This window comes from Podarcis liolepis, assembly GCF_965112155.1.
Source record: "Podarcis liolepis genome assembly, chromosome: 4".
In the NCBI taxonomy this organism is placed as follows: domain Eukaryota; kingdom Metazoa; phylum Chordata; class Lepidosauria; order Squamata; family Lacertidae; genus Podarcis; species Podarcis liolepis.
In genome coordinates, this window is record NC_139558.1 from 92,062,690 (window position 1) to 92,089,999 (window position 27,310).

At 46.0% G+C, this 27,310-nt stretch overlaps 1 protein-coding gene across 1 annotated transcript; it reads left to right on the forward strand.

Moving 5' to 3' along the window:
- Nucleotides 1-26,117, forward strand: CTSC (cathepsin C). Its single transcript, XM_083499779.1, has 7 exons — nt 1-591; nt 7,715-7,860; nt 14,579-14,742; nt 17,552-17,707; nt 19,246-19,361; nt 23,211-23,342; nt 25,484-26,117. Exons 1-7 carry the CDS (start codon nt 414-416, stop codon nt 25,984-25,986), a joined length of 1,395 nt encoding a protein of 464 aa, XP_083355905.1. The 5' UTR covers nt 1-413; the 3' UTR covers nt 25,987-26,117.
- The last annotated feature ends 1,193 nt before the right edge of the window (nt 26,118-27,310 follow it).

Genomic DNA, 27,310 nt, shown 5'->3' on the forward strand with positions numbered 1-27,310 from the left:
TAGAGAGAGAATCACTGCTGTTGAGAACACGAGACTCTTAATCTCAGGCTCGTGGGTTCGAGTGCCCACGCGGGGCCAAATATTTTCAGCATTGCGTGAGGGTTGGACTAGATGACCGTGGTGGTCCCTTCCCAATTTGACGTGGAGCCAAGCCTTCGGCGCGGCCAAGGCTGAGCCAGGTGGAATAAAGGACTCCGCGCATAGGAGGCCGTTTTCCGCGCTCGGCTGCTCTGAGCCGGAGAGGAGGAAGCGCCTGGCCCCCTTTCACACGTGACGCCCGGGGGGCGGACCTAGCAGGGCCCCGCCGTTCCGGGGACAGATTTAAGCCCAGCGGGGAAGAGGGTCGCTTCTCCCTCCCCCAATTGCTCCCCGCGCGCTCTCCTCCTCCGTGCCAAGAACCTCGGGGCGCAACGATGGCGCGTTTGGCGCGGCGCCTGGCTTTCCTCCTCCTCTTCTTCCTCGTCCAGCTGCAGCCGAGCTGGGCCGACACGCCGGCCAACTGCACCTTCGAGGACCTAGTGGGCACCTGGGTTTTCCAGGTGGGCAGGGGGCACGGATCCCCGAGCCGGCACATAAACTGCTCCGAAGTGGGTAAGTGACAGCGCGCAGGGCAGGGCGCTCGCCTCTCCAACTTCCTCCGCCTCTAGGAGCGATCCCCGTTTCTTGTTCCCGTTATTGCCCTCCATTCTGACCTATTTTCCTTCCCCCAATAAAACAACGCCAACAAATAGAAAGGCAAGTTTGAAAAACACCCGGCGAATCAGCCCAGCGGCGCGTTTTGGCAGATTTCGTTTCCTTGACTTCGGAAGTAAATCTCACTGTATTCCCGGAGGGTTTACTTCCTACCTAGGAGATCTGCTGAGTAGGATCATTTTCAGGAAACCCCCTCCTTCCTTGTTGGAGGCAAAGCTGAACTTTGCATTCGGTTTTCAAACTCCGTTCGGTACGGGTTATTTTATTTCGCGAGTTCACAGCGAAGAAAGGGATCTGGATTTCACAGCGACAGAAAGTAGAATGCAGTGCAAATAAAATGGAATAGAAAGCAAAAGTAAGCAAGCTTTAGAAGGGTCACAGATTGAACACATGTTCAAACTCCCGTTTTTAAAAAATCCTCGGGGCTTTACAAGTTTCTAGCTGCTTCCCTTCCCCCCCTTAAGATCATAATGTTTGCTGACCTTCTCAGGGCCAAAATGGATCTAAAACTGGACATTTCTCTCCCTCCTACAACCTTGGACAGCCAAATGTCTCTGGGGAGCTCACTAGTGGGGCTGAAAACAGGTTGTTGTGGTTTCCCCCATGTCTGTATTTAGACTGCTGCTCTGTGTTGAGGCTCCATCTTGGCCTCAAGCTGAACAAGTTAGCATACGGTATGTCTTCAACTTCATTGGAGTATAATCAACTAGTACTGTGTGAGCTAGTTATCTCTGCATATCACACGTGACTCAGCTCTTCACACATGAAAACCTCCAGTTCTGTTAATGAGTCACATCTTCTACCGCAGAAGCAACGCTGTCTTTTTGCTTTTGTTCTTATCTAAACCTTCTTGAGCAACAGGTCGTTGGTGGAACCTCCTAGCCTTGTTTCTGCTCCAGACATGGAGGGAAGAGAGGAGAATCGGAGGAATTGTATAGTTGGAAAGGGACCACAAGGGTCAACTAGCTGGAACGCCTGCGATGCAGGAATCTTTTGCTCAAAGCGACCCCGAGTCTCATGGGAAAATTAAAAGATGTTTTCCTTACTGCTGCACAACCTCATCCAGCCTGGGGATATTAAAAAACAAGGGGATGACCTTCCAGGGCAAACTCTGTTCCTTCCAGCTACTACTTTGTTTTGCATGCTTTCCCCACTTGAAATATAATAAGAGTGCACGGAAACGCCATTTACCTTCTCGTCGCAGCAGTATCTGTTGATCTACTTGCACTGGCATGCTTTCAAACTGCTAGGTTGGCAGGATATATACTTATACCCCGCCCATCTGGCAGATCAGCACAGATCATCTGACTGTGGGCCTGGGGGCCTTGGTGGCATGTATAGCCAAAGTGTATATATAATATAATAATAATAATTTATTATTTATACCCCGTCCATCTGGCTGGGTTTCCCCAGCCACTCTGAGCAGCTTCCAACAGGATATTAAAAACACAGTAAAAGGTTGAACATTAAAAACTTCCCTATACGGTGGTACCTCAGGTTACATACACTTCAGGTTACATACGCTTCAGGTTACAGGCTCCACTAACCCAGAAATAGTGCTTCATGTTAAGAACTTTGCTTCAGGATGAGAACAGAAATCGTGCTCCGGCGGCACGGTGGCAGCAGGAGGCCCCATTAGCTAAAGTGGTGCTTCATGTTAAGAACAGTTTCAGGTTAAGAACAGACCTCCGGAACGAATTAAGTACTTAACCCGAGGTACCACTGTACAGGGCTGCCTTCAGATGTCTTCTAAAAGTCAGATAGTTGTTTATTTCCTTGACATCTGATGGGAGGGTGTTCCACAGGGCAGGTGCCACTACCAAGAAGGCCCTCTGCCTGGTTCCCTGTAACCTCACTTCTCACAGTGAGGGAACTGCCAGAAGGCCCTCGGAGCTGGACCTCAGTGTCCAGGCTGAATGATGGGGGTGAACACGCTCCTTCAGGCATAGTTTTTGAGAACCACCCTAAAAGGTCCTGCAGCTGAATGCATAAAGAAGAGAGCCTAGGCTTCATGCATGCTGTGGTTGGGGAGGGAAAATGGGTGGGGTTTTTTCCCTCTTCAACAATCTCTCTGGATGCGTGCGTGCAGGTATTTTTCATGCTGGGAAAATGGACACTTTTTGGTCTGTGTTGAAGTTACATCCCTCTTCCAGTCTTATGGTCTACTGTTGGGGTTGTGCTATCCAGCACTAGCATGCTAACAACTCCTTTCTTAGCAGGGTCTCTGTGTGTTCTGGGCAGAGAATGTATTCTGCCCACCTGATAGCTCAGTCCGCAGAACATGAGACTCTTAATCTCAGGGTCACTGGTTCAAGGCCACATTGGGCAAATTTTTTTTAAAAAATCTGCATTGCAGGGGGTTGAACTATATGACCCTCATCCCTCATGGTCCTTTTCCAACTCTGCAATTCTGTGATTCTTTGTGAATCAGGCGCTACTTCCATCTGATAAGACCGTCCCACCCTTAAACCAAAAGGAGGATGTCATTTTTTGTTGCCAGGTGTTGTAAACAAAAATTGCCCTTTTCCCTTATGAGGTATCCAAGAGCCCGTATAGAGTCCTTACATAGGTTCCCTATTGGTAGGAGAGAATAACAGAGACCAACCAGAGAATATTGAGAAGCAAAGCAGCCAGTAAGCTTGATCTTGATTGATCTGTGGCAACAGGGCGCTCCCCTCACCCGCAGGAGAGAGGAGGAACCCAGAAAAATGGTGCGCAAGGCCTTATAAAGGCTTTTGAAATTGCCACCCTGTAGATCAAGACCACCCCCAGAAACATCATACATACATCACAGAAGGGGTGTAACCTAAGACCACCCCACAGATTCATCACACCTACACATCACAGAAAAGGCGGTCTTAAAACAGAAATTTGAATTACAGATAGGTAGCGGTGTTGGTCTGCCATAGTCAAAATAAAAAAATTCCTTCCAGTAGCACCTTAAAGACCAACTAAGTTAGTTCTTGGTATGAGCTTTCGTGTGCATGCACACTTCTTCAGATACACAGACTGAAATTTGAATGTTATTTTTCTCCTGTCTTCGTTTATCTCCTGTCTGGCAGGTTACTTGATTGGATTGCCTGGGTAGCCTGGCCAGTCTTTTGTAATGATCAATACTTAGTTCCTGGGCCATGTCACAGGCTCACACCCTATTCATATCTTAAATGTGCCCTTAAGACAGGATTTGTGAGGAAAGAGACAATGGGGAGGTTTCCCACTTTGACCTTGCAGAGAAAACATTTGCTCAGTTTAGGAATCAAAATGGTTCCAGGTTGGCCTTCCTGTGCTGATCTATGTACGTGCTTGGTTACTACATTTATGAACATTTCCATATATCCAAGACCTCAAAATTCCTATCACACAGGATAAAAAATTCCCAGCAAAGTTTGTCTGTAGTGCACCTGTTTAAAGATGCAGGAGCTCTGCTGGGTTTTTTGGTGTTGTTTTTAAGCTGGCGACTGGAGTCAGCTTGTATGTAGCTTGATTTTATGCATTACATCAGGGTCTATAAGAAATTGGAGGGGGAGGACTATATGCAATGTTTATTCTCAGCTTTTTTTCCCTATTGCACAAGCTAGCAGTCGCCTGCCCTGCCCCAAGTTTTTGCAACTGAAAGAACTTGAAAGAGGAAGATAAGAATCAACAGAGAAAGAGACAGGAAGGAAGAAAAAAAAAAGCAGAGAAAGGTGGAAAGGCCAGGACATTTGGGGAAATGAAAGCTACAGGGAGGGTACCAAAAATAGAGGTACCTGGGAAAGAAGGGGGGTGCATGAGCTTAGTCTAGGGGGGCAGCTGCTTTTCCAAATCAGTAAAAATCAATAGAAATCTGTGGATATGCCCCCCTAACGAAAGCCTGCCCCCTCCCAGCAAAAAGCCTGGAGATGCCCATGGGGGGGAGTAGTAGTAATAATAATAATAATAATAATAATAATAATAATAATAATAATAATAATAATAATTTATTATTTGTACCCCGCCCAACTGGCTGTGTTTCCCCAGCCATTCTGAGCAGCTTCCAACAAAGACCAAAAATACACTAAAATGTCACGCATTTAAAACTTCCCTGAACAGGGCTGCCTTCAGATGTCTTCTAAATGTCAGGTAGCTGTTTATTTCCTTGACAACTGTTGGGAGGGCGTTCCACAGGGCGGGCGCCACTACCAAGAAGACCCTCTGTCTGGTTCCCAGACTGGACCTCAGTGTCCAGATCTGAACGATGGGCATGGAGACATTCCTTCAGGTCTACTGGGCTGAGGCCGTTTAGGGCTTTAAAGGTCAACACTAATACTTTGAATTGTGCTCGGAAACGTACTGGGAGCCAATGTAGCAAGGGGTTTCCCACCGTTTCATTATTCAGGGGAAGGAAATATCTCCCTTTCTTAACCTGTAGTTGGGTAGTGAGGCTCCCTCACAAACAATAAGGCTGATGCTGATCCCCATCATTCATCATGGTTACATCATGAAAGGGGAGGTCTGGTAGCAGTAATCTGAGCATCCTGGACCCTGCCTCATGGTTCTCCTTGCCCTCCACCAAACACCCATCAAGTGTAACAAAAAAGATATTTACATTTCCCTGTTTCCCAGCCAAGTTAATCACACCCTTTTGTCTTCATCTGGGTTTGTTATTTCTGGAATGACTACCTGTCTGGCACTCAGGTATCAGGATGCCAGGGATTATCACTCAGGCAGAGGGGCTGCTGAGCAGCTGAGCTCACATGTCTATGAATTTCTGAAGTTTTTCCAGTGATTCAGTACATAGATACATTTATCAGTGAATTTTTACATTTGGTATCATGCAGCAAAGGCCCTTTGAATACAGTGGTACCTCGGGTTAAGAACTTAATTCGTTCCGGAGGTCCGTTCTTAACCTGAAACTATTCTTAACCTGAAGACCACTTTAGCTAACGGGGCCTCCTGCTGCCGCCGTGCCGCCGGAGCACGATTTCTGTTCTCATCCTGAAGCAAAGTTCTTAATCTGAGGTACTATTTCTGGGTTAGCGGAGTCTGTAACCTGAAGCGTATGTAACCTGAAGCGTGTGTAACCCAAGGTACCACTGTATAAGGTTATGAAGATTTCAAAAGAACCAGCATTTGTTTTGTGCTCTTTTTATCTTCTCTCGTCTATTTCTTTTTTTAGAAGCTACTTCGCACCTTGTTGAATCCCATTTGCCCAGCTGCACAAAAACTTATTGCACACTCATTTATTTTGTTTTTTGTGATGCCACACAAAATACGTCCAGCTGCACCTCAGATTAACCCTGTGTGTAATGTGGTTTAGCAAACGAAATTGGATGTGTCTATCTCTAACTAAAACTTACAAGTCCCTGTTTGCAGAGGGTGGGTTTTGTTTGAACTGGATTGCTTGGGTCTACAGGCAGCTCCAATTTGGGTCAAATTTGGTTTTATTGGAAGCTCTTGTCTTAATAACACCAGTGCTGATTGGAGAACACGGTTCACCCCTCTCAGGATGTTGGCCACTTTGTCTGAGGTGCAGAGGAGGAAGTAGATAGAAAATGGTCAAAAGGGGAATGGTGATTTGCCGAAGGGAACTGTGTTTTTTCTTTATTTTTTACATCAGCACTTCTCTACATTAGTCATGGTCACAAGGTCAGAAAGTTTATGCCTGAAAGAGTGAACAATACAGTTTGCCTTCCTCCTGAGCCTCACATGATTGCAGACAGCATTTTTTAAAATTTAGCTTTTATGTCTTACAGCTTTAAGCAGCAGAAATGGAAATATTAATTGGATCAGAATTCTACATTTTTAATTATATGTACTGTAAAAGAAAAATACTTACCACAGTTTCATTAAAAATAATACTTATTGGACCAGAATTCTACATTTTTAATTATATGTTAAAAAGAAAATACTGACATACCGCAATCTCATTAAAAAGAAAATCAAGGTGGTGCACAACAATTTATGTATTAGCAAAGACACACCAAAAATTAAAATCACAAATCCCCAGCTAACAATTAAATAAGTGTCTCATCACATTAAAAAGTTTTTGGCAAATTATTAGAAGTTGTTGTAGAAGACAACTGCTGCGTCTATATTGGAAGAGCTTGAAACTGGATGATGCAATAATCATGTCCAAAGTCCTGAATCGCTTAAAAAAAAAAGTATGGTTTGCTTCACACAGCAGTTTGAATACATTTATTTTCTTAAATTTATACATGACTTTTCTTCCATCATGGAACTGAACGTCATTTGATCAGTTCTGCTGTGGCAGGCCCACTTCTTTAGGAACCTTTTTTGGCGCGTTATAAATGCCACCAATCGATCAATCCCATCCAGGTACTGGCCAGACCCAGAGCTGCTTATCTTGGATGCTCTCACATGGATGCTTTAGCTGAGATTCCTGCTTTGCAGGTGGGGTTGGGCTAGATGACCCTTGGGTCCCAACACTAAGATTCTATGATCTTCAGCAAAATAGATGCATTACGTGTCTTCAGGCCATGCCTTGAGATTGTATGCATCTAAGCCCATTCATAAAGTTGAGCATGTCAGACCAGAACAAAGGGCATGGATTTAAATCCCTGCCCTGCCTTTGAACCTCACGGGGTCCAGACACAGTTTTTCAGCCTAATAATCCTCACAGGGTGGGTTGTATGGATCAAATGAAGGTGGAGAAAGATCTCTCTGTGATGTCCTGAATGATTTGGAGGAAGATCAGCCAAGCAATGTGATATTTATTTATTTTGTAAAATTTATTCACGGCTTGATTTTCTATTTTATACTTCAAAGTGGTTTGCAAAGCATTGATGGAAATAAAGATTGTTACCACCTCCGCTTGATTCCTATGCTGGGCACAGAGAAAGGACATGACTGTTCACCCCTTCTGGCGCCCCTGCTCACTAGCCTTGCCTGCAGTGCCTGGTTCCTTGTGCCTACCAGGCCAGTGTATAATTGCAGGGCTGTGTTACTGTTGCATTTGTACATTGGTCAGCTTGTTTCTTCAGCCTGCCCCCCCCAAAAAAAAAAAATATTGGTGAAAATTCTCTTTGCTGCTTTTTTCCAGGGGCTGTGGAGAAAAAAGTTGTCATTAACCTTCAGAAACTCGATGTTGCTCAGGACGATCAAGGGAACTTTGGCTTCTTCACGATAATTTACAACCAGGGCTTCGAGGTTGTGCTGAACAACTACAAGTGGTTTGCATTTTTTAAGGTAATGTAGCTTCCAAATAATAATAATAATAATAATAATAATAATAATAATATACCTCTCCAGAATATGTTGGAATTAAAGGGATCTTCCAAACTTTGAAATTCTTGTTGGCAAAATAATTTGGAAGGAGTATAATCACTGCTTTTATTCCAGGGGGTACTCAAGAGTACGCAATATTGGCTGCTATTTTTCTAGAAGAAAAGCACTGTATAATATATAATGTCTTCATAAGGTAAAATGTAAATGTCCCCTGGACAGTTTGGTCCAGTCAAAGGTGACCACGGGGTGTGGTGCCCATCTCACTTTTTTAGGCAGAGGAAGCCGGCGTTTGTCCACTGACAGCTTTCTGAGTCATGTGGCCAACATGACTAAACCGCTTCTGGAGCAACGGGACACCGTGACGTAAGCCAGAGTGCACAGAAACTCCGTTTACGTTCCCACCACAGCGTTACCTATTTATCTACTTGCACTGGTGTGCTTTCGAACTGCTAGGTAGGCAGGAGCTGGGACAGAGCAACGGGAGCTCATCCCGTCACGGGGATTCGACCTACTGACCTTTCGTTCGGCAAGCCCAAGAGGCTCGGTGGTTTAGACCATGGTGCCACCCACATCTCTGTAGGGCCTATTTGAAGAGTGAGCAGAGGAGCAGTTCTGGATTGGACAAAGCTCTCCCGTTGAACACATGCTTAGATTCTGAAACTCTCATATTTTTCACTAAGCTTTGTTGGTCTGTCTTTGGAAGCCGAGAAAGCTGGCAATTGGCTGCAGACCTTCAACTCTCTGTCGAAATGCCTGTTTGCTCCTTGCCGTTTCCAGGAGAACTTTAAAACAGGCTTCTGAGTGAGGAATCTCCTGGTGCAAAGGTCTTGTTTATAGGCCTGCCTGTGCCTGCTGCAGAAGCTTTTGGATGGGTCTGGAATTCGATTTCATCAGAATCGCTCGATAACGGTGGGAGAGGTGGTTGCAGGTGTGAAGGTCAAGCTGGTCCAAAACACAGCCTTGACTCTTCCGGCCAAAGGTTGCCGTTGCCCCATGATGTCGCAGGACAGTGGGCATTTATGCAGACTAGGGGTGGCTTGCTTGGTGAGACCCTTCTAGGAACATGCAAGACAACGGGGTTTGTTCTCCTAAATGGTAGAGCTTGTGGATGCCTGTTAGTTGACCGTGCTACATCAGAAGGGATCTTGCATGCTCTTTGCATGAACAATAGCAAAAAAACAACAACACCCTGTGCATAAAAAACTCCTGTGTTCGGGAGCTCTTGGAACAGCCTTCCCCAACCTGAGGCCTTCCAGATGTTGTAGGAGACCAATGCCCATCAGCCCCAGCAAACCAGGCCCAGTGGCCAAGGATTATGGGACTATGGCCCTCCAGATGTTGCTGCATTGCAGATGGTTGTCTTAGAACATGCATGCAAATTTCCTTTCATCATACCATTTGTTCATACAATGAAGTATTGTCTACTTTGAGTGACAGCAAGGTTTCAAGCAGAGTCCTTCTAGCTGGAAATGCCTGGGATTGAACCTGGTATTTACTGGGCAGTGCACTCATTCTTTCCCTTTGCTATAGCCTTTCCAAGATCCCTGGCAAAATTGAGCAGAGAGGAACGAGCGGCGGCGAGTTGCCTTTGCGTGTATTCTACAAACCACTTGTGGTGGGAAACTTAAACCTGGGGCTTTGTGGAAGTTGAAAGTGGTCATCACCTGGAGTCTGTGTATGCAATAATAATATTATTATTTCATTTACAAATAAATCACTTCCCATAAGGGCATCGCGAAGTGATCTGCAATGTATCTAAGACGGATACGGATTTTATTTTATTTTTTAAGTTAAAACAATTGCCTATAGAAGAACAATTGTTATAAATAGTCCCGCATAGCAGGGGGTTGAACTAGATCACCCGAATGTCCCCTTCCAAGTCTACAAAATCTGATTGTGTGATATAAGAACAGGGTTAAAAACAACAACACGTAAAATCAATTCAAATCCCAGATGGACGTGAACCGGGATAAAGATTTTTGAAGGCTTGCTGAAAGAAGAGGCAACAAATAAGGACTTCCAAAGATTAGGTGCCGCTATACTAAAGGCCAGATTCTGACCTTGTGTAGAACAGAACTTCTGATAGGGTGGCAGCTGCAGGATGCCCTCGTCTGCATAGGCAGTGATCGGTTGGGTATATAGGGGATGAGATTAGTATATGACGTTCAGTGACTATGTACACACACATAGATGTCTAGTTTTTTGAAGCATGGTAGGTAAGAAAATTGAGGTTGGTTGTTTCTGAGTTGATGTGGAATGTAAGTAGATTTCTGTTAAAAGCAAAGCTGAATTGCTGAGCAGATGGCATTGAAAGAGCTCCATCCCAATCTTGCTTTGGGTGCCAACCACTGTTTGTAGGGACCTAATGAGAAGAGCGTTCTGTTGGAAGAGGTGACTCTGTAGACTGCACACACTTCACTGCCAGTTGGATAAGTCTTTGTGATATCAGCAGTGCCTCCATGGGGTGTGGGGATAAGTGCTGATTCATGCATTAAACCATAACATTTCATGCACTATCATACCACCTCAAACCATAAAGGCTTGCCCAAAAGAATGATGGGACCTGTAGAGTGCTGAGATTTTAGGAGATGCCTCATTCCCCTCACAGAGCTACAAGTCTCAAAGCTCCCCTGGGAAAGAGGGGTTGGTTGTTAAGACACTCTGAGAATCGTAGCTCTGGGAGGAGTCTCCCAACATCTGCTTTTTAGAGCATCTATTTATGCAGAAGATCCCAAGCAGCTCCGGGGAAGACTTGTCTGAAACCCTGGAGAACCTCTGCAAGTTATTGTAGGCAATACTGAACTACATGGTTCAATGGTCTGACTCTATAAGGCAATTGCATATCGAGGATCTGGAAACCAAGCGAAATGAGGAGCGGTTGAAGGAGCTGGGTATGTTTAGCCTGGAAAAGAGGAGACTGAGAGGAGATGGGATAGCCATCTTCAAATCCCTCAAGGGTTGTCACATGGAAGAAGAAGAAGAAGAAGAAGAAGAAGAAGAAGAAGAGGAGTTTGGATTTGATATCCCGCCTTTCACTCCCCTTCAGGAGTCTCAAAGTGGCTAACATTCTCCTTTCCCTTCCTCCCCCACAACAAACACTCTGTGAGGTGAGTGAGGCTGAGAGACTTCAGAGAAGTGTGACTAGCCCAAGGTCACCCAGCAGCTGCATGTGGAGGAGCGGGGAAGCGAACCCGGTTCACCAGATTACCAGTCTATTGCTCTTAACCACTACACCACACTGGCTCTCTTCACACTGGAAGAGGAAACAAGCTTGTTTCCTCTTACTTCAGATGGTAGGACCCAAACCAATGGCTTCAAGTTACCAGAAAGGAGATTCCGACTAAATATTAAGAAGAACTTTCTGACAGTAAGAGCTGTTGAACTCCCTTGAAAGGTGATGGACTCTCCTTTCTTGGAGGTTTTTAAGCAGAGATTTGAATAGCCATCTGTCCTGGATGCTTTAGCTGAGATTCCTGCATTGCAAGGGGGTTGGACTAGATGACCCTTAGGGTCGCTTCCAACTCTGCCATTCTATGCTAAGGGCCGGATCAACGTGGCTGAGAAGCTAAGCCACAAATTTTCCTACACCCCTTCTAAACACACACAAACACCAGGTGCCCTTCCTGGCTTTTTCTTTTTTCTTTTCTTTTTTAAAAAGCAGCCACTACATGAAGTTTTCACGCTTCAGGTTATCAGGGGGGAAAGGCTGCTTAAAACCGCCAAGGCTCATCGTTTCACGACGCCTGGGACCAGCAGGCAAGGAAAAGAGCCGACGGCAAAAGAAGAAAGAAGCTGTTGTGTTTTGTGTTATTGCTTTGGAGGTACACGAAGTTTCCGGGATGCCGTTCCAAATTCATCAAGATCGACGGCAGGCAGCTCAGCGGAGCTTCGGGGCAAAGGAACTTGGAACGTTTTAGCACTGCAGAGCCTACAGTCCCTGCTGGCATCGTGCCAAGGAGGCAAATTTCACCCTTTCTGCAAAGCATAAAAGCAACAGAGGTCTAAAGTGCGTCCCTCGTGTCAAGGAAACAAAGCTGCGGGCAAAACTAAAAATATAGGAAGCATTTGGTGGTGGGGGGCGTATCTAAATCTGGGCAAATGCATCTTCCTTGAGCAGAAAAACTTGGCTTGCTTCTCAGGCAGGTTGATCCGGCCCTTATCACAAAATTGTAGGGTTGGGAGGGACCCAGAGGCACCCTGAAATGTAGGCATCACAGCTCTGTACTCACCTAGTCCAGAAGGTCACTGGCCTTTTGGGGCCAGTGGACGCATTCGTAAGCCAGAAACTGTTATGGGCAACACCCCTCTATTTTATTGCTTAGGACAGAATAGAATCAATACTGTTACTTTTCTTAATCTGGACACAATACAGTGGTGCCTCGCAAGACGAAAAAACCGCTAGACGAAGAGAATCACAGAACGGATTCTTTTCGTCTTGCGAGGCAAGCCCATTGACGGATTAGCGGATTAGCACTATTAGCGGCTTTTAGCGGCTTATCGGCTTATCGGATCAGCTGATAAGCGGCTTAGCGGCTTAGAAAAAGGGGGGGAAAGGCAAAAAAAACCGCAGGAACTCGCAAGAGATTTTCGTCTTGCGAAGCAAGCCCATAGGAGATTCGTTTTGCGAAGCACCTCCAAAATGGAAAACTCTTTCGTCTAGCGAGTTTTCCGTCTTGCGAGGCATTCGTCTTGCGGGGCACCACTGTACATCTGTTGATGCAGCCTAGAATAGCCTTAGCTTTTGTTTTTTGCTGCTGTATCCCATTGTTGACTCATGTTCAGTTTGTGGTCCAGTAAGACCCCTAGATATTTTTCGCATGTGCTACTTCTTTCAAACTTAATTTCCATGGGAAGTTGGATTACAGGGAGGAGATGTTTCTTTAAAGACTTTTCACCCCACCTTTCCTCCCAGGAGCTTCAATGCAAGGGTCCATGATTATTCCACCTCTACATTTTGTGTGGCTTAGGGCCCTCGTATTTAGGGGACCACCTCTCCTGGTATGCCCTGCAGAGGACCTTAAGGTCCATGAATAATCATAGTTTAGAGGTCCCAGGCCCCAAGGAAGTCAGATTATCCTCCACCAGGGCCAGGGCCTTCTCAGTGATGGCTCCGACCTGGTGGAATTCTCTGTCCCATGAGACCAGGGCCCTGCGGGATTTAACTTCCTTCCGCAGGGCCTGTAAGACAGAGCTATTCTGCCTGGCTTTCAATTTGAACTTAGCATGATCTTTTATTCCCCTTCCTTCCCTCCCCCTCCCCTTTTTATGAGGATCCCACAGCTAATTGTCCCCTGGTCTCCTTGCTGACCCAAATAGGACTAATTTAGCCAGCTAGCCCTAACGTTTATTTGATGGATTTCCCCCCTAAATTGATTTTTTAATTCTGAATTTATCGTTATTCACATTTTATACTGTATTTTATGCTGTTTTTTGTTGCATCAATTAAGTGTTTTAAATTTATTGCTAGCCGCCCTGAGCCCGGTTTTCTGAACCGGGAAGGTTGGGATAAAAATAAAAATTTATTATTATTATTATTATCCTCAGAACAACCCTGTGAGGTCAGTTAGCCTGAGAGGCAGTGACTGGCCAAAGGAGCTCCGCAGAAGGCAAGGCATTTCCAGGCTGCGTGGGTGCTTTTCCCTGGTTCAGTAGCTCACCAAAGGGCCAAAGGCAGTGTTAGAAATTAGTCAGGCGTGTTTTGTAACTGGTGCTGGTCAAATTTGTGACCATGTGGATGCCGGGTTAGAGACCGAAGAAAGCAAAATGTCACTTAAAGGATCTGATTTTTTCCCCTTGAAGCTTGAATTTGTTTTACTCGATGTTTTATTTGTTGTGTACCACTTCGAGAGTTGTTCTTTAAAATATAAAGTGGTGTAGAAACGGAATTACGGTAATTGCCATCATCGTCCCCATTGCAAAAAAGAAAAAAGATGTGGCTGGGCATTACATTGCAGCAACCGCAAGCAAGGTTTACGGTGCCATTTGGCGAGGAGCTTATGTATCTGTGTTTTGAAAACTGGCCAAAGGTTCTCCGGTCATAAGAAGGGAGCCTGAGATAAATTCAGCCAATAATGTACAGTGGTACCTTAGGGAAAGTACTTAATTCGTTCCGGAGGTCCATTCTTAACCTGAAACTGTTCTTAACCTGAAGCACCACTTTAGCTAATGGGGCCTCCTGCTGCTGCCATGCCGCCGGAGCACGATTTCTGTTCTCATCCTGAAGCAAAGTTCTTAACCCAAGGTACTATTTCTGGGTTAGCGGAGTCTGTAACCTGAAGTGTATGTAACCTGAAGCGTATGTAACCCAAGGTACCACTGTATTCTACTGCTTAAGTGTTGTAGCACGCAATAGTTGGGTGTGTCTTAATCCAGAGTCACACCGTTGCCCCATTTGGCTCATAGTACTGCCTATGTCAGAGACAGCCAATATGAGGCCTTCTGGATGTTGCCGGGCTATAAATCCCACCGACGCAAGTCAGCGTATCCCATGGGAGTTGTAGTTCAGCAACATCTGAATAGCACCATGTTAGCTATTCCTGGTCAATGCATCTCTCCAGGGTTTCAGACGGGCATCTTTACCAGCCATGCCTGGAAATCGAACCTAGGATCTTTTGCCTGTTGTCAGCTACATGTGTTCTGTGCAGAATCTGACCAGCATCCCTTTCACTTGCCTTCCCAGTATAAAAAGGATGGCTTAAACGTAACCAGTTACTGCCACGAGACCTTACCTGGGTGGGTCCATGATGTGTTGGGCCGGAACTGGGCATGTTTCACCGCACAAAAGATCTCCCCTTCAGCCTCCGGTGTTCGTGTAAATCAGCTGCCTTTGAAATCCACTGGAAGGTGAGTGGAAACAAATGCCATTTTGTTTGGTTAATTGTATGCTCTGATACGAAGACAGGAGTGCCTGGCGTGCTCTGGTCCATGGGGTCACGAAGAGTCGGACACAACTAAATGACTAAACAACAACAACAACATGCTCTGATAGCTCCGTCATAGAGCCAGACAGAGAGAATTGAAGCAAGGCCCCCTGAACTGTTTCTATCCCAGCTGATCATTCTAACAACGCTTGACTTTGCAAAATGGTGCCTGAGCCTTTTGGTGGTTACCTCCTCCCTCCTTTCTACTGGTCTTGAAAGCAAATAAGTACTGAAGGCCAGTTGATTCAGAAGACTGCAGGCTCATCCTGCTGGCTCTCCTTCAGAGACTGGTAGTGTTTATTTTTGCACTGACATGGGAAAGGTAGGACCAATGTTTTGGCTCAGTGTGATGCAGTTTCATAGGTTTCCATAGGTCCATAAGGAGAGAGTTCATATGTTACATCCAAAAACCGTACAGTCTGTGTACGCAAGTAACTGAGCTGTACGTGTGATATGTTCAATGAGTGTATAGTCAGTGTACACAACACTTAAGCTGTACAAATCAACCTGTGGACAATGACTTAGGCATGTGTAGAGACATGTTCAGTGCAACTATAGTCATCAGAATCCATAGATCTTTTGAGGCATCCTCTGGTTCATGTGTGGTGCCTGTTTTGACCCTCTGATCACAGGGAGCTAGAATTCTGGTATTCATGCTTAAAACCCAGTCAGTATTCAGACTTAAAGGGCAGGTGGGGCTCATCAGCTTGGGAAGGTAGCCTTGCAGGGTCATCTTCAGGAGAAAAAAAGGCTTCCTCAACCTCGGCTCTCCAGATGTTTTGAGACCACAGTTCCCATCATCCCTGACCACTGGTCCTGCTAGCTAGGGATCATGGGAGTTGTAGGCCAAAAACATCTGGTGGGCCGAGGTTGAGGAAGCCTGGAGTAAACGCTACAGAAATCCAGAGTGGAGTCTCTAAGACAGCTGGATGGTGCCATGTATGCCTCCTTCTGGCAACTCCTGCAGCCAAGCTGGTGCGAAACGTCTTGCTCTGCTTTCCTTTGGACCACATCATTGAGGCTGAGAGGGCAGGGTCTTGCCATCTGGGCAGCCCAAGACCTCCATCCACACTGCCCAGGCTTGTGTTTCAGAGAGATCATTTCAGTGCTGCCAGCACAGCAGTTTGGCTTCACCCCACGAGGTGCACTCCGTTGTCTGACAGATGCCAGAACAACAACAACATTCATACTCCATATCTGAAACGTTGTGGCTCTTCTAGGTACAGAAAATCACTGCAAAGTCCAGTTAAGGTGTACCTGTATTTGTACAGTTTATTTTTCTGCCACTTAGAACAGCAGTTCCCAAACCTTTTCTTCCAGAAACCTCTTGGAAATTGCTGGAGTTCTTGTAGGACCACTTAATGATTTTTCTGACCATTTTAATGTACTCTGCTGGATGTTGGATGATTTTTAATTATACCTTGACTGCTCTGTTTACTTCCTCTATGTTGCATTTTATTGCATTACAATAAAATAAAATACAATATAACAAATAAAAGTACAATTAAAAATCAATATGAATTGTTCATGTAATAGCTGTGCCGTCCCCCATCTTCAACCACGAAGCCACAGACCCGACAGGGATCACCTGAATGATTCTCATTGAGCACTATTTGGAAACACTTGGCTTCGAGAGTTGTTCGATTAAGTTTTTTTTATAAGTCTTTAAATAAAATGAGTGTAAACCAGTTAATTCTTGTTCCTTGTTGCTATTAAAACATAGACTGTGAGCAGTGCCTGATTTACGTATAAGCTAAACAAGGGACGCGGGTGGCGCTGTGGTCTAAACCACAGAGCCTAGGGCTTGCTGATCAGAAGGTCAGCAGTTCGAATCCCCGCAACGGGGTGAGCTCCTGTTGCTCGATCCCAGCTCCTGCCAACCTAGCAGTTCGAAAGCACATCAAAGTGCAAGTAGATAAATAGGTACCGCTCCAGCGGGAAGGTAAACGGCATTTCCGTGACCTGCTCTGGTTCGCCAGAAGCCACTTAGTCACGCTGGCCACATGACCCGGAAGCTGTACGCCGGCTCCCTTGGCCAATAAAGCGAGATGAGCGCCGCAATCCCAGAATCGTCCGCGACTGGACCTAATGGTCAGAGGTCCCTTTACCTTTACCTTTAAGCAAGCTATAGCTTAGGGCCCCACTCTCTTGCCCCCCCCCCAAAGGGGGGAAAACCTGGATGTACATTTCCGAAATATAAGATAAAAAAACAAATAAAATAAAACCTACATACAGCAACAGTGTTTTGTGTTGTGTAGGCTCCCATGATGTAAGTAATGGGCCCCGCCTGCTAGCCTGCTCCCTAAAATATCACTGCTTTGCTCATTTCTATATATTGGGTGCCTGCATTCTGCATGGACTGGTTGCTTGGCAACGTGTGCAAATGACTTTAGGTCCATAAATTACCATATAGCATATATTCAACACAAAAAAGCAACAATTTGTTGTTGATAAAGGACAGCTTGACATGTAAAGGGCCCCATTACCTTCAGTAGCTTAGGGCCTCATCAAACCTAAATCCGGCGCTGGCTGTGAGGCAGAGATTTCAACTTTAAATGCCCGTCTGTGAAGCACTATGATTGCTGGTGGCATTGTCTTAATAACAAAGGGTCTCTTGTCTTGTGGAAGAGTTTCATGAGGGGCTGTTTTCTTAATAAACTACTGGGACTTAAGCAGATTCTAGCCTTCGCAAGGCTCCCTCGCCTAACGCGTCGTTTGTGTCTCGACCGCAGATCTCTGCAGAAGTTCTACGTGAACAACTACGACTTCGTAGGAGCAATCAACGCCATTCAGAAATCGTGGAAAGCAGTAGCCTACAAGGAATATGAAGGCCTCACCCTAGAAGATGTGGCTCGGAGAGCAGGCGGGTTAAATCCCAGAATTCCAAGGTAAAGGGGTCGTGACATTCTGGCCTAATCGTCACCAAGGGACCATAAACCTGTGGCTGGCTTGTGCTGCTTAAAAGGGTTGGTGGTGCTGAACACACCTCCGTTCATCGTCCTGTATGCACGCATACATGTATGGAGAGCGAGAAGGAGAGAGTTTTACAACTCGTGTCTCCAGCTCCTGCCGCTTTCACAAGCTGTGTGTAAAGGCAGTGGTCCTTCCATGGGAAAGCTGTGCTATCTTTGAATGAGAATCGTTCTTCACACAGCACATAGTTTAAACTATAGTGGTACCTCAGGTTAAGAACTTAATTCATTCTGGAGGTCCGTTCTTAACCTGAAACTGTTCTTAACCTGAAGCACCACTTTAGCTAATGGGGCCTCCCGCTGCCGCCGCCACGCAATTTCTGTTCTCATGCTGAAGCAAAGTTCTTAACCCGAGGTACTATTTCTGGGTTAGCGGAGTCTGTAACCTGAAGTGTCTGTAACCGGAGGTACCACTGTAGGGGATTCTCTCCCACAAGGGGCAGGGATGGCTGCCAGCATGGGTGGCTTCCAAAGAGATCTGGAGGGCCTCATTAGCTCCTAGACCTGAGATTCCCTGCCTTTTCCTTTTATAAATAAATTCAAAAAGGGGGTAAATACAAAAAACAGAATCCCAACTTAACCTCCCCACTGCCACCCAAGGACGGAGCAGTCTTTTTAAGTTTGCCAAAGTCCAGTCTTTGATTTTGGCGCTTGCTATTCTTCAGAGTTATCAGTAAAGTATTTTACAGAACGATGCATATTTAAACAAAATCATCTTCATCATTTGTAGTATTCAGTGCATGTGATCTCTTTTGTTAATCTTTCTGATGCATCAGTCGGACATACATTCCGTTTCCAACAAGAAATGCACACATCGTTTCCAATTCTGTGCCGCTCATAGAAGCACTGGTACTAAAAGGAAAGTAATTAGTTATTCTGGTTGCCCCTCTTTTAAAATGGTTAACAATCCCAAACTTGGGGTATATTCTACGTGTTAACCCATAGTATAGCTTATTTCTGTAAATACCCACTGCCAGAAGGGCTGTACATGCTCACACTTCCACCACATGTGAAGTGTTGTACCTTTTCCATAATGAACACTCTGCTGCTTGTGGGAAGACATGCAGGAAGACTGTATAATAATTTAATAATAATAATTTATTATTTATTATGTATACCCCACCCATCTGGCTGGGCTTCCCCAGCCACTCTGGGAGGCTTCCAACAAAATTATCAAAATACCGTAATACATCAAACATTAAAAGCTTCCCTAAACAGGGCTGCCTCAAGATGTCTTCTAAAAGTCTGGTAGTAGTTGTTCTCTTTGACATCTGATGGGAAGGCGTTCCACAGGCTGGGCGCCACTACCGAGAAGGTCCTCTGCCGCCTGGTTCCCTGTAACTGGACAGTGTCCCTGTATGGACACTGCAGCTCTCGGATGGTGTTCCAATTCTTCCTCTTGTCAAATAATAGGGATTCCAATATGAAGTATATATGGTTTTATTTCTTTATAGGCCAAAACCTGCCCCTCTGACTGCTGAACTAATGAAACAAGTTTCCAACCTGCCTGAATCTTGGGACTGGAGGAACGTGAATGGTGTTAACTACGTCAGCCCAGTGCGAAACCAGGGTAGGATATGTTCCTTTCATACCTTTTGTTACTGAAATAACCAACAAGGTGTTCTAGAAAAGTCAAATACACAACTTGGATGTACACAGCCTACAGCCAGTTCTTTTGAGAGAGATGGGTGCAAGTTAAGGACATTGCAACGCGGGATGCTGTCATCCATCGTGAGAACAACTAAAGAGTTGAACTCATTCACATCATAAAGTGTATCAGCCACTTGACTGCTGCATCGCCCAGAAACCTTGCCTCACCCTTTGCCATGACCATAGATCAGATGTGGGGAACATAAGCATTTTCTGCTCCCATTTCTGTTTTCAGCAGCCTCCTGGTTGAGGCCGGAAGCCTGGAGTTTGCTCTTGTGGGTCCCCCGTCCCCCCCCAGTTTCAGTCTGGGGTTATGAATTGGCCCAGTCTGACACGCCGCCTGCTTCTAAGTTTCACTCAACTTAATATTGGATGCTTGTTAACAGTGGAACTGAACCTCATTAACAGATTACTTTCCTAATTGTTTCTGACAGCAAATTATCATTCCGCCTTTAGCCAGTGATCCCTTGAATTGTCTTACACCACTTTCAGGTCTTATTGTTGATCAAAGTCATAGTTCTAGGTGTGTGGGGGGTTTTTTTTAGTGGTGATAATTACACCACCGGGTAGGTATGTCATAAATCCCTCCCTTCTTCCATCAGTGTCAGTCTTGAAGGTGGCTAAATGCGGCTGGCTTGGGCCTAACCGCTTCAGCTGATGTGCTCGAAGCAGGCCCAAGAACGTGACAGAAATGAAAATGATGAGGAAAAGGATTTTGTGGATTTTGGGTGTGGGTGGAAATTACATCACTTTCCTGGCCAGTGAGAAGTGGCGTTACGTGCCTCTTTGCTACAAGAAACCCAAGACTATGTTCTGGGAGAATTAGCTTTCAGCTTCTTTCCGGAAACCTTGAACTCTGAATTCCCACTGGCTCCTTTTTGCTTTCTTTCTCACTTATTTACAGCAGGGATGGGGGAACTCTGGTCCAGGCCTCCCTGCTTGTCCCTCCCACTGCATTTTGGCCAAACCATGTGCAATTGGTCAGTGTGCTTGGCTGTCAACCAGAAGGTTGGTGGTTCGAGTCCCAGGGAAGGCTGTGGGCAGAGTTCAGGGGGTTGGCTGGGCCAAAAGGACTTTCTGGAGCACCAAATACCTGCCAATCAGTGAAACGGGGAACCGCATTGGTGTCCCAACGATCAGCTGGCTGGCTGTGCATCAGAAAATGGGTCTTGGGGTTGCATCGCTTGTCATCTTTGTGATGTCAGGTGATTGACAGAATGGCAATCCCACCCACCTGTCATATTTGTTGTTTTTTATAGTAATATTTATTAGCATTTTCATTTTCAAAAAACACCATAGTTTTTACATTTCTGATCATCACCTGTATTTTGACTCTCTTGAGTCATCAAATTCCATCCATCCCTCCAAACTGGCTTTCTAACTTCCGGTCATAACTTCATCTGCATTTTTATTCTGTCTTATCTACCTTTCTTTTTACTTTCATATTCTTTATAATTGTAAATCAGCTTTTACTTTTAACCAGCAAACCTTTAAGTCAGTCCTGTTAGTGTTGTTTAATGTTTACAATCATATTTCAAATATGTAATAAATTAATTACTCCAGTCTTTTTCAAACTGTTGGTCTCGCTGGTCTCAGATTTTCCTGGACAGTTTTGTCAGTTCTACGTATTCAATCATCTTATTTTGCCATTCTTTTCTACTGTCGGAATTTCTTGCCCACCTGTATATTTGACCTGTGAGGCAATAGGGGAGATAAGGATCTGGCCAGATCTACTTTCCATCCTCTCCCTGTGATTTGGAGTATTCTGCTTCTCAGGCAATTATAATAGCAATAATATAATAAATTTTTATTTAGAAAACTGGGCTCAGGGCGGCTAACAACAAATTTAAAACACTTAATTGATGCTACAAAAAAACAGCGTAAAATACGGTATAAAACGTGAATAATAATAAAATCAAAAATCAATTTAGGGGGGAAATCCATCCAATAAACGTTAGATGATCACCAGGGCTAGCTGGCTAAATTAGTCCTATTTGGGCCAACAAGGAGAGCAGGGGAGAATTAGCTGTGGGATCCCAGAGCGGGTAATCTTCATAAAAAGGGGAGGGAAGGAAGGGGAATAAAAGATCAGGCTAAGTTCAAATTGAAAGCCAGGCGGAATAACTCTGTCTTACAGGCCCTGTGGAAGGAAGTTAAATCCTGCAGGGCCCTGGTCTCATGGGACAGAGCGTTCCACCAGGTCGGAGCCATCACTGAGAAGGCCCTGGCCCTGGTGGAGGATAGTCTGACTTCCTTAGGGCCTGGGACCTCTAAACTAATATTATTCATGGACCTTAAGGTCCTCCGCGGGGCATACCAGGAGAGGCAGTCCTGTAAATACGAGGGCCCTTAGCAGCGCACTTCATTTTGGAAAGAGAAAGAGAGGCCCTGATCTCGGGCGTACAAACTAAAAGGACAAGACTTTCAAGGGAGTAGAGGCAAAATCGAGAGAGAAAGATGGTGCCTTCCAAGCCAGGAGGGGGAAGCAGTGTCTCTGCAGCTCCTCTGGTCGGTGGATGGGTCCTGAGTGGTCTTCCCTCATTGCTTCAAAGTTCTTCCTGGGAGTCAGGGTTGCTGCCCCTCAGTGGCCACAAGGTCCCCTCACAGAGGCCAGAGCATGCTTCTTTTCATCTCTGCAATCCCTTCTATGAGCAGAACTTGCAGCCAGAGCCAGGCAATACCTGGGACTGGTTTGCTGTGTTGCAACAGAGACCTTGCTTTTGGAAACGGCTTCCCCTAAATGGATATTCAGGCCTGGAGGATCTGCTGACCGTGAAACTGGTTAGAAAGAGAATAGACTTCCTGAACCACCAGTTTCGAAAAGAGTCCTTTCTGCCTTTTAACGAGTCTTTAATGGCTTTTAGTGATTTTTTATTTGGCTGCAGAGCGAGTGGCCTCTAATGCAATTTAAACCAGGTTGCGATTTAATTTGTGGGGAACAGTGAAAACCGGCGCTTTTAGAAAATTAACTTGAGGTTGCCGCTGCTAACTCTTGCCATTGTTGTTGTTGTTTATACTCTTAACTGTCAATATTGCCTAGCTGGTAAATGAATGTGCCACCATCCTGAATAACTAATTTATCTTGCTGCTAATGAGGAAAAATACACCATGGAAGGTTTGTGTATTTCTACAAGATGGGCTCTTGCAACTTCACCTGCATTCACACAGCAGTTCGTTTTCTGTTTATTTCTGCATTGTATTTTACAATGTAAAAGCCGTTGTAAAACTAATGGAATATTGTGTGTGTTTAGCGCTCATTTTTATGTTATTTGAGTCCAAAGAAAAAATCTGTTTGCAGCCCTTTTAACCCAGGAAATTTGAGGGTATAACAGCATACAATTCTTTCCTGCTATTTTCATGTAGGAATCTTGGCTGGAACACAAGTGCACGTATGTGGGAAGGATGAGGGAGTAACAACGTTATCCAGTGGTGTTCAATTTTGTGCCACACCACACCCACTGGTGTGCATGAAATTTAGTGTGACATGCTTGTATATTGGGCAGAAAGCCATAGTTCTGTAATGCAGCTGGTAAAAGTAAAGGGACCCCTGACCGTTAGGTCCAGTTGCGGACGACTCTGGGGTTGTGGTGCTCATCTTGCTTTATTGGCCAAGGGAGCCGGCGTACAGCTTCCAGGTCATGTGGCCAGCATGACTAAGCCACTTCATGGCATTCCATCCATTGTCAGCTGAACGGGGTGATATAATTGTGGAGTCCTGGGAATATTAGGATGGAAGACTGGCTCTAACTGGCTCTCTCGTTCTCCTCAGCATCCTGCGGCAGTTGCTACGCCTTTGCTTCCATGGGCATGCTTGAATCCAGGATTCGTATCCTCACCAACAATTCGCAGACTCCGACGCTCAGTCCCCAGCAGGTTGTTTCCTGCAGCCAGTACTCTCAAGGTAAACGACATGGCAGCACTGTATCCATTCACTGTAACCTGGACCCAAGAGCCTACCGATCTTGGCTTTCCCCATTTGTGCTGAAGAACATCTTCCTCACCATCTAACCCAGCAACAGAGGCTCTGTGGGACTTCTCCCCTCTGTGGCTCAGGGCAAGGGTTGTAGCTCAGCGGTAGAGCAACTCTTTTGCATGCAGAAGGTCCCAAGTTCGATCCCTGGCATCTCCAGGTAGAACTAGGAATGTTGCCTGCCCTGAAACCCTAGAGAGCTGCTGCCAAAAACCAGCATAGGCATAGAAATGAATTTCATCCGTTTCAGCCATAGGAGGTAGTGAGGTTTGGTAGAAGCTGAACTGCAGCAGAATGGAGATAGCACTGATTGTGACGAACCCAGAGTGGGATGGAAACCGCTGTCTCCCTATATCCCTTAGGACATTTGTGCATATTTGCAGGATAAGAGATCTGCACACTGTTGGCTTCTAGAAATGAAGGGCATAAACTGGGCAATGCCCAACTATTGCATGGCAGCTTTGAGTTACAGTGGTACCTCGGGTTACATACGCTTCAGGTTACATACGCTTCAGACTCTGCTAACCCAGAAATAGTACCTCGGGTTAAGAACTTTGCCTCAGGATGAGAACATAAATTGTGCTCCGGCGGCGCGACAGCAGCAGGAGGCCCCATTAGCTAAAGTGGTGCTTCAGATTAACAAGAGTTTCATGTTAAGAACGGACCTCCAGAACGAATTACCGTATTTTTCGCCCTATAGGACGCACTTTTTCACCTCCAAAAATGAAGGGGAAATGTGTGTGCATCCTATGGAGCGAATGCAGGCTTTTGCTGAAACTTGAAGAGCGAGAGGGGTCGGTGCGCACCGACCCCTCTCACTCTCCAGGCTTCAGGAAGACATCTGCAGCCTAGGCAGCCCTGCGAGAGTTCCCGCAGGGCTGTCTAGGCTGCGGATAGCAGCCTGCTTCCCGGAGCGCCGGGCGCGCTGAAAGCAGAGCGCCCGGCGCTTCGGGAACACATCCGCAGCCTAGGCAGCCCTGCAGGAGTTCCCGCAGGGCTGTCTAGGCTGCGGATAGCAGCCTGCTGCCCGGCGCAATGGGCGCCCTGAAGCAGAGCACCCCTCACGCCGGGCAGACATCCGCAGCGTGGGGAGCCCTGCAGGAGTTCCCCACAGGGCTCCCCACACTGCGGATAGCAGCCTGCTGCCCGGCGCGAAGGACGCTCTGAAGCAGAGCACCCCGCACGCCGGGCAGACATCGGCCAGCCCCACAAGCTCGGGGGACAGCAGGGAGGCGCAGCACCGCCATCCCGCTGTTCCTCGACCTGGTTCGGTTTCCCCGACCTGGTTTTGGGGGGGAAATAAAGGGGGGGGAAATTTCATTTATCCCCCCCCCCAAAAAAAAACTAGGTGCGTCCTATGGGACGAAAAATACGGTAAGTACTTAACCCGAGGTACCACTGTATTTGGGCAAGACAGAAAGCAGAATGAGCCATGAGAACAGAGCATAGAAATTGGGGCGAACACTAGGGCTGGACTATATATTGTCTAAAACTGGATTAAGTCCATAACATAATATTGGTTTCATAATTTTTGACCTGACAGAATACTGCAAATTGTGATATATGTGTGTGTTCTATGCAGAAATCACAACGTGGGAAAAATTGTGAAGCCAACCAATGTCTCTACATAGTCCCATCCTTATTTCAGACATTGTGGCATATAGTCGTACCTTGGCTCCCAAACACCTTGGGAGTCGAATGTTCCAGCTCCCAAACTATCGAAAAACAGAAGTGAGTGTTCCAGTTTTCCAACATTCTTTTGTAAGCTGAACATCCGACAGAGCTTCCGCGGCTTCCGATTGACTGCAGGAGCTTCCTGCAGCCAATCAGAAGTCGCGCTTTGGTTTTGGAAGTCGAACGGACTTCCGGAACGGATTTCGTTTGACTTCCAAGGTACGACTGTATTGTGGTGTTTAGCTGGTGATGTACCACAATGTTGAAAACCAGCGATCGCCCAACCCTAGTGAACACATACATATTCTCAAAGCTTGATTGGCAATGAAGGAGAACCCTCGCCCCCGGACTTAAAATTGTGTGATTAACCATCTGCGTTATTTCCTTGTTTCTTTCAGGCTGCGATGGAGGATTTCCTTACCTCATTGCTGGCAAATACGCTCAGGATTTTGGTGTGGTTGAGGAGGACTGTTTCCCTTACACAGCCAGGGATTCGCCCTGCACTTTTAAGAGCAAGTGCTACCACTACTATGCCACCAACTACCACTACGTTGGCGGCTTTTACGGAGGGTGCAATGCAGGGCTGATGGAACTTGAACTTCTTGCGCACGGGCCTATGGCTGTTGCCTTTGAAGTGTATAGTGACTTCTTGCATTACGCAGGGGGGATCTACCACCACACGGGCCTGATGGATCCTTTCAACCCTTTTGAGCTGACCAACCACGCTGTCTTGCTCGTCGGCTACGGCAGCGACCCAGCCACCGGCGAGAAGTTCTGGATAGTGAAGAACAGCTGGGGAGAGAGCTGGGGCGAGGGGGGTTATTTCAGGATCCGTAGAGGCACTGACGAATGTGCGATAGAGAGCATCGCCGTGGCCGCCACGCCTATCCCCAAAATGTAGCCATGGTACTTTTCGGCCAATACCTTCCCAGGAAGCAATGGTGTCCGTCCTAAAAAAACACAAAAACAAATCATGGTGCGCTTCACAGCAGTGTGCTTTGGCAGCTTAAGAAAATGAGCTTTAATGAAAAACATTCAGGCGTGGGGAATTGAAATTGAGATTGCATCCCTCAAAGGATGCTAAATGAGGGCCATTGAGGCATCGTGGATGGAGCAAGCTGGTGCCTTCCAGATGTTTTGAAGAAGAGTTTGGATTTGATATCCCGCCTTTCACTCCCCTTCAGGAGTCTCAAAGCGGCTTACATTCTCCTTTCCCTTCCTCCCCCACAACAAACACTCTGTGAGGTGAGTGGGGCTGAGAGACTTCAGAGAAGTGTGACTGGCCCAAGGTCACCCAGCAGCTGCATGTGGAGGAGCGGAGACGCGAACCCGGTTCCCCAGATTACGAGACTACCACTCTTAACCACTACACCACACTGGCTCTTTGGACTACAATTCCCATCATCCCTGGTCATGGACCATGTTGGCTGGGAGTTGTAGTGCAAAATATCTGGAGGGAACCAGCTTGGGCAAGACTAGACCCAAGACCAGGTGGGATTCAAGTAGCTGATCAGTCGCGAAGTTTGCTTGGTGGCCTTTGTGAACCACTGACTCCATTTTGCATTTATCACTAAAACTCAGCAGCTGTTTTGTGTGCGTGGCTGGATAGCAAGGATTGGGAACCATGGTTTGGAGCAGGCTTGCAAACCCATGGTTTGGCATGATGTTGGCGCTGGGGATGTGGGAGAACTGCTATTACAAGTGTTCCATCTTTGGAAGCCACTATATCATGAAGGAGAAGTGCTGAGGACATGGGAAATGGAAAGCAGACATGCAGAATGATGACTTAGTGGTACATTTGGAAGATTAAACCATGGTTTGAACTGAGTTTAACTTTTAGCCCTGGGATTGGGATAACCTGTGGCCCTCCAGATATTCTTAGACTTCCATCAGCCCCAGCCAGTACTGTCAATGGTCAGAGATTAGGAGTTTAACATCAGGAGGGCCACAGATTCCCATCTCTCTTTTAGCCTTACTTTAACCGAGTTGTTTGGGGTAAAATGGGATGATTCCCTCTATCTTGCCATCGAGGAAAGATAGGATACAAAGAAGAGCAGGTCTGAGGTTTACAATCTCCAATAAGTACAATATGCAATAGCTGAAGACGTTTGACACATTATTTCTCCTCATTTTCTCCTCTAAATTGGACAATCTTTCTGTACTTGCCCTCTGCCGGAAATACTTTTTCACCTCTGTAATTTTATTTTGTGTTTTAAATTACTGTG